Source organism: Mya arenaria, chromosome 7 (assembly GCF_026914265.1).
Source record: "Mya arenaria isolate MELC-2E11 chromosome 7, ASM2691426v1".
NCBI lineage: Eukaryota > Metazoa > Mollusca > Bivalvia > Myida > Myidae > Mya > Mya arenaria.
In genome coordinates, this window is record NC_069128.1 from 52,963,162 (window position 1) to 52,970,847 (window position 7,686).

A 7,686-nucleotide genomic window follows, 5' to 3' on the forward strand; every position below is an offset into this window, starting at 1 on the left:
TCAGTTCATCCGCATATTTCCAAACATATTATCTCCACCCCATCCGCCACCCATATTGTCACCGCCCCATCCACCACCCATGTCACCGCCCCAGCCACCGCCCATGTTGTCGTTGAAGCCCATATCCCCGCCCCATCCGCCACCTCCACCCCATCCGCCCATCGGACCACCGTACATTCCGCCTCCACCGAACGCCATACCGAGACCACCCATTGCTCCCATTCCCGCAAAATCGCTGGTGCCTCCGTCTGTAAACGAAAAGTGCATTTAAATTATCATTCGGAACTCCTCGGTCATTTCTATCGAAACAACCGATGTATTTGAACGGTTTACATACTCAAAAAATGGTACGTTTAAGTCCGCTGCAAGTAGATCGCGTAGTAATTTTATTTAGCAGTTTAACTTTATGACTCTTGGGAATCCTAATTACGTTTGCAAAAATACACTTTACTGGAAATCAATTTAAACTTAGATCAATAATTACAACTCTAGAACACTACGTTTAATTTATAATATAATTCAAAATTTACGAACTACTTCAACTGATATACATCCGAGGTTGTTTTCGATAAAAACAGCCGAGGAGTTCCGAATGTTAAATTGTAAGTCCAAGTATAGGTAATTATAAATGGTGCCCAAATCATGAAATAAAACTTAAATAACCAGTCGTTTAAGTAATTGCCTTGGCGCACAATATTCGCCTTAGCGATGGGACGGACGTATATGAACACAACAGAGCCTTTGACAAATTGAAATAATTTGATGTATAGAATGATTATCTGCATGAAGTATTCTGCATGAAGAGGAACCTTCATATTAAATTTGTATATACATGATGACACCGACAACAAGGCTGCCTGAGAAGTTAATTTAATTCGTAAAGAACAGTTGATAAAAATATGTGAAAAAGATTCTAGTAATAATAAAAAATATATTCAAATTTGACCCATTCAATGAAGTAAATGTCTTTCAAAAGTTCTGTTTTATGATATGGAATAACGACAGAATAAACAGTAATACAATGAAGATTTTAGGGGCAAGCTTAGTAGACAAATAGAAAATAACTTTTATGCCAAGAAGCCCAAACTGAATTAACTACCATGCCGATTAGTTAAACATACACCTGGCTTGCCCAACAGCTAAACATACACCTGGCTTGCCCAACAGCCAAACATAAATCTGGCATGCCCAACAGCCAAACATAAATCTGGCATGCCCAACAGCCAAACATAAATCTGGCATGCCCAACAGCCAAACATAAATCTGGCATGCCCAACAGCCAAACATAAATCTGGCATGCCCAACAGCCAAACATAAATCTGGCATGCCCAACAGCCAAACATAAATCTGGCATGCCCAACAGCCAAACATAAATCTGGCATGCCCAACAGCCAAAGATAAATCTGGCATGCCCAGAAGGCAGGAAAACAACAAACAAAAAAATGGCATGCCATAAAGCCAACTAAAATAACTATGAACTTGTTTATTAGAATGACCGTTAATGTCAACCACGCCCATCGAGGTACAGACACAGTCACAAGACAATGCCCCCAAAACTATTAATTTCCTTTAAGGCCAACAACCATTATCAAGGTGCAGCCACGCTCACATCACAAAAACATACAATTCTCTTTTTTATAGTTTATTGTATTTCCTTTTTCACCTTTATTTTAAAATATTTGAAATGAATAATTGAATAATTTTCAACTTACATGAAGTTCCGATGACTGCCACTAACACACACAAAGTTACCACAAAGTATGCCATGTTGCCAACTATGTTGCTGAAGGGATTTCTTGTGCCAATGCGCATCAGTTTTCCGTTTAAATACTGGGCCCGTGGTACTAAACGTCACAGGGGCGGTGAACCCTAGACATTAATTCACGAAATTCGTGTTATACTATCAATCTCAGCAATTACTTTTGAAAGGCCTGCCTGCTTTTGAACTAAAAACATTACTGGTCAAAGCGGATTATTCATTTTGTCCTTTATACAATAAGTCTTAGTCATACGAAGCAAAAACAATGTCTCAATGTAGGTGTATATAAACACGTGCACGACATTTAAAACCATATATATGTTGATCAAAAGAATAAAATCAGCATGACATTGTTTAGAAATGGTTATTTCTTTGGTTTGATCAAAATAAGCAAAATTAGTTTTAAATGGGATCATTATTCGTCAAATACTGAACCGAGCTTAACAAATCAAAACATAAAAACATAACAGAATTTTCAAAAGGCATTCCTTACAACGACAAACATGGTTACATTCACGACTGTACTAAACAAACAGACATACATATATGGACAGAGGTAAACATAGTTTATACTGACCTGAATAATGGACAGCAGAAACAAAACATTTCTTTACAATTCAGGCTTGTTTTGAAAAAAAATATATGCCTACAGAGTGTGCAAACCATTCGTTTTTCAGCCATTAACAGCTGTTGATTTGCAAGGTAAATGTCCCTATGTGTGACGTCAGTGATACAATATAATCTTTAACGTTCGTGCTTGCAACATTGGAATCCACTGTGGATCTCAACATAAAAATTAACATCATAGCATTCGTGACAACGTTGTTGACTTCCGCACGCCACTCAAATCATTACTGAATAATTGGTGCTGTCTAAGTAACATCCTACTTTCAGATAAATTGAGCTTATTCAATTTAGATATTAACGAATGCTATAAACTGACTGATGATCAATCCGATTGGAGTCATTTATCGCCGACAATTTCAAAGCTGAAGCCCTTACCTTTATTGATAAAGTTATTTTGGTACATGTTTGGTCTGACTGCGTTTTGTGGCTCTCGTTTGACATATGCTCGGTCCTAGCCTTGTGCGTAGAACCGGGATTGTTTGCTTAAATGTTATATATTGAATAACGGATTACAAGAAAGTAATGAAAACGTATACTTGTTTACTCTCGTTGACACGATGTTGTGCGATCGAGTGTGGTCTTGTGTAAGTAGGGGAAACCGAAATACCCGGAGTATACCTATTTGTCTTGGTTGTGCGCAAACCACAACCTTATCCGGACAACCCAGTATGACTTGTTGAGAAGCGAGTGCGCTAACCACTGCGCTGACCGGGCGAGTTGCCTTGGCGAGAAGCGAGCGTGCTAACCACAACATTAACCGAACAGCCATAGGTTGCATTGCAGTATAAAAAAAATCTACTCAATAACTGATCAAACAACTGCAACTGCCATCCTCATAAACAGAACAACTACACCATTGTTAAACTTGACTCTTACAGATAGATAGCTTTGGCAATTTTTAAAGCATAAAACATAGAATCAGCTTATTTTATCATCGATATCTTTAATTCAGTCATGTTAGGTAAATTCTGCTGAACAAATATTTTTCTTAAAGCGTTAGTCACGCATTTAGCAATAAAACATCAATTTTCGAATGTATATATGAAAACTTGTGATCTGATCTTCTGTAGTAGAAGTCTAATATCATTGGTTAACACACTGGCTCATTTCAAAACAAAACATAAGTTTTCAAAACGGCCAATCTATGAGAGTGCAGCTTGTTATCGTATTCAAGGTATCCGATTCAAATTCTTTGAAATTTGGATACTTGGTGACTCGATATTACTTGGTTATCATTTTATTGGTCTTTGTGTTTTTGCGTAACGTATCGTTAGGACATGTGTCGTTTATATTATTTCCGTAACTTTACGGTTGTACCTTAGCACTCTTAAGCAGCGTAAGTCTTACGACCATGATATCTTTGTGAAACTAGGCCCTGAAAAGCACGATAATAATAATATTACACTATAAAGCACATTACCAACCCTTTTTGCAAACAACAACTCAACTAAATTCTCACTTGCACCTAGTGTCAATTATTGGAATCTATACACTACAAGCACACGATCAACCGAGTTGCTTTCATTGAATGCAACAATATATGTAAATTATGTAAGTAGTTCAATGAAAACTACAGGATCAATCTACGAAATAAACTTTTCTACAAAGACCCTATTTAAACACACAATGTCACGACCTAACAGATACCAAACGAGAGGAGACACACACCGTACAAACAACACACACCACACAAGCGCCAACGTACCCTTAAGTGTTCATGTGGCCGTCTAACCTGAGCTAAAGCTTTTTTGCAATGCTATCTGAAAGTACATAGAAGAAAGAACAAGTTTCCTCAAGTTAATGCATACTTTGATAAGATTTACCTTTTGCGTTTTTTTCTTTATTTAGGAATGTTAATAAGGATAAGAGGATAAGAGTGAGGTTTGTGCACTTATACCGTTTTAACCCCCCAGTAAATTTACATTTTACTGACCGTTCCAAAGCGGTACCTAACAACCCTTGATAAACATGCCTAGTTTTTTATATATAGTATGTATGCAATGTGCTGTTTGTGGAGTTTTGTGCTGTTCTTCCATGTTTCTTGTTTGTGATTTATTGTTTTTATGTTCTATGTCTTTGGCGTTTACCAAGTGCCATTAGACCGGGTTTCTGCTTAAACTCTTTGCTACTGAGATTGTTTCTGTAGTTGTTCGCATAAATATAATGATATACATAAACCACTTATTGTAAAAAGTAAACTAAATATTGTTCTAACCTACAATCAAGAGTCAGTCATTAAAAATTGAAATGTATCATGTTGTGAACACCTAGATTAGCAATATACAACAAAACTATATGCCCCATATCAACAGCTGTAGTCTCACACTGATTGACAGCAGTACCAAAAAAATCAAGAATAACAAATCTGAATCACTGCTGCATTTTCAAGATATGTTTCGTCACATATAACGCGTCCATAAGGTAAGTACATGTACATGAACTCATTCGCCAAAATGCCGTTCGAATACCAGTCACAATGAGCATTGACTTTGACCAATTAAAGAAGAAATCAATAAATCGATGGAAAATTAAATAAATCGTTCAAATGCGGTAATTCAATCATTTATCGGTACAGCTAGTATGATGTGTGTGTAATATGTTTGTGGTGTGTGTATTTGTGTTGTTTATACTTTTGTGACTCTAGTTCATTGACGTTTTGACCGCTGCTATATGTCTCTAAACATGGAAAGATTGACTACGGGGATTATCGGTGTAGCTTTCAATTTATTATATAAAATGCGAAGACAAATTGACTTTTTTTCAACAAGATCTTAATGTAAAATCTCGTTCTGCCTTTCCAATAATTTCTTATTTTAAACAACAGGAAAGTCATTTTACCGCAGTTAATTTGGTTCTTCCCATAATCAAGCTCAAAAATGTTGAAATTACTTTCACATTTAACTCATATCCATACGCCACATGTGCATTACCGCCGTACATGTCAACAAGTTTATCCACAGGTCAAGGGTTGATAGCAGTTTAAATTGCTGCCATTAATCAATGGAGGGATTTATATCATAAATGACGTAGCCATCATGGTATGAAGTCATTGATATATATGTTAGAGACATAACTACTTTTATTACTCTTGAAATAATATCATTATTAAGCTACGTAAATAGCGGCGTATAATGTACTTAACGCAATAAATCATCAGATAAGTTTTTTTATGATATAAGTACGGTAGCATATGAGTGCTTACTAAATTTGAAATTTATTTTAACTCCTTTACTTAAATAAAAAAAAATCTCAACGACTTGGTGATATCAATTTATGAAAGCTCGTTTAATAATTATATGTTGTATTGTTTCAAAGTTAATTGTACACTCTGCACATATAATACATGTGATACGAGATACTGAATGACCACTAAAATAATACTCTTTAATTAAAGCCAATTTAACTGATATTTTTTTAGTTGAATGTCAGTGTGTGAGCAACACTCATTTAATCCTTATTGATGATTTAGAGAGATTTATCAGTGAAAATAATATTATATTTCAACATTTCCAACAGTACGGTTTGCATGTTGATAAATGCTGCCAATTTTCTTTACAAATCGTGTCTCTTTATAGTTTAGATTTTAGTTCAGTTATTTATAATAATAAGATTTTATTGGCATATCGGCAATTTTGCCTTGGACTTTTTACAAATACATGAAAAAACAGCATGATCAAGACGTATGTGACACACACACACAAGCACCGTTTCTGCGAGTACGTGTTGACCACTTTTTGTGCACTACGTCATCCATGAATGTGTACATTTACATGTTGACATTTTCTCTTTGTGCAATACGTCATCCATGAATGTGTATATTTTGCAAGTTTAGAACTACATGTAATATGACACGAGTAATGTGATTTATGCGATAACTGCTTGGTCTGCAAATTAACGTTCAAATAGAGAATTAGCAAAGTACTTTTAATTAAACTGAATTCCCGCAAAAATGTGATGTTTAGCAACCTCTTTAAAGAAGATATTATTAAAGACAAGTATGGTATCTGTCAATAAAGAAAAGTTATAATTGTTGACTATAGTGTCAACACCATTATATTGTGTTTTTTAAGATTGCTATTATTACGAACACGAAGCAACTAGTTATGTTCCATATATGACGTCAAAGAAGCATGCTGTAGTTTGTTAATGTCACATTTTTGTATTTATCTCTCAAGGTAACTCAGTGGATACTTAAGTGAGTGTCACGATCAAGGGATTCGGCTGACCATGACTCTCTCAGCATGGGAGAGTACATCTAATGACCGGCATACTTCAGTGAAACATCCAGTTTTCATCTTTTAAACACAGTACCTCTAGGCTGATATTCAACCTAAGATATTCAATCCCTCTTTAAGCAATACATGATTTTTCACAAAATATAATTAAAGTTAGGTGAAATAATGTGCCTTGTCGTTACCTGTAACCAATGCTATGAATAACTGTAAGATCAGTATGTCATAGTAAATGTTTAATGTTGGTCTTCTTAATGATGAAGATTGTAGACCGGGCACCGACTAATCGTTTAAAATACCAAAATAAATGCTAATTGACTAAGTGGTCAGTGCGAAACCTTTATTTCGCAATACGCATATGTGAGTTTCTTAGTATCCTATTTAATAAAAACAATGAATGAATACATTTTCGGTTGTTTTCGTTACGCAATGGATAATTGCCGATTGTGTGACCTTCTTTTGTAATTTATAGTTGCCAGAGGTTTTCTAAATGATTCAATGTGAAGACGTGATAAGTTGGTTTGATACATTTTACATTTTTTCATGTGAAGTCCTTTTTATGGTCATAGGGAATAAATGGTTTCCATCTCTGCGATTGCTGGTCACTGTTCTAATGAAATTATTATTATGTCTTATAATCCTTATTGTTTTTCAAGTTTGCACGAATTCAACCTTACTGATAATCAAAATTGGTACACAACTGCAGAAACAAAGGTGAATCACACATCGCTGTTTGTGTAATGTGTAAGGTCAGACTTTGGCATCCTACTTTATGAACGGAACTATGGATTATGCGTCTGTATTACAAAGTTTGTAAGTGTTTGTATTCGCTTGGCTCGAACTATCTAAAGGACTAATTTCTTTATGTCATGTCGAAGGTAAACAATCCCGCTTGGCACGGCCTTTCTAAGGCTGAAAGTATTTTCAGCGGTCCCTAGGGGTTCGAGCCAACAGGGTTCGACTGTAGTTGTAATTAAAGACGAAAAAGTTTAGTTTTATATTCATTGAGGTCAAACATTAAAGATATCCTTTTTCTGTTAGAACTATAGTTTCCAATGAAACTAAACC

The 7,686-nt window shown here is 35.4% G+C and overlaps 1 protein-coding gene across 1 annotated transcript; it reads right to left on the reverse strand.

Annotated features, from left to right (window-relative positions):
• Positions 1 to 1,767, reverse strand: LOC128241246 (TATA-binding protein-associated factor 2N-like). The gene is made up of 2 exons (XM_052958192.1): positions 1,713 to 1,767; positions 1 to 248 (listed from the first exon to the last, which is right to left on the reverse strand). The coding sequence occupies exons 1-2, from the start codon at positions 1,765 to 1,767 to the stop codon at positions 1 to 3; spliced, it is 303 nt and encodes a 100-aa protein (XP_052814152.1).
• Positions 1,768 to 7,686: the final 5,919 nt, after the last annotated feature.

Coding starts and splice junctions, on each gene's coding strand:
- LOC128241246 (XM_052958192.1), bottom strand. CDS start 1,767: ATGGCATACTTTGTGGTAACTTTGTGTGTGTTAGTGGCAGTCATCGGA. Junction 249..1,712: donor GGCAGTCATCGGAACTTCAT/GTAAGTTGAAAA, acceptor TTTCGTTTACAG/ACGGAGGCACCAGCGATTTT.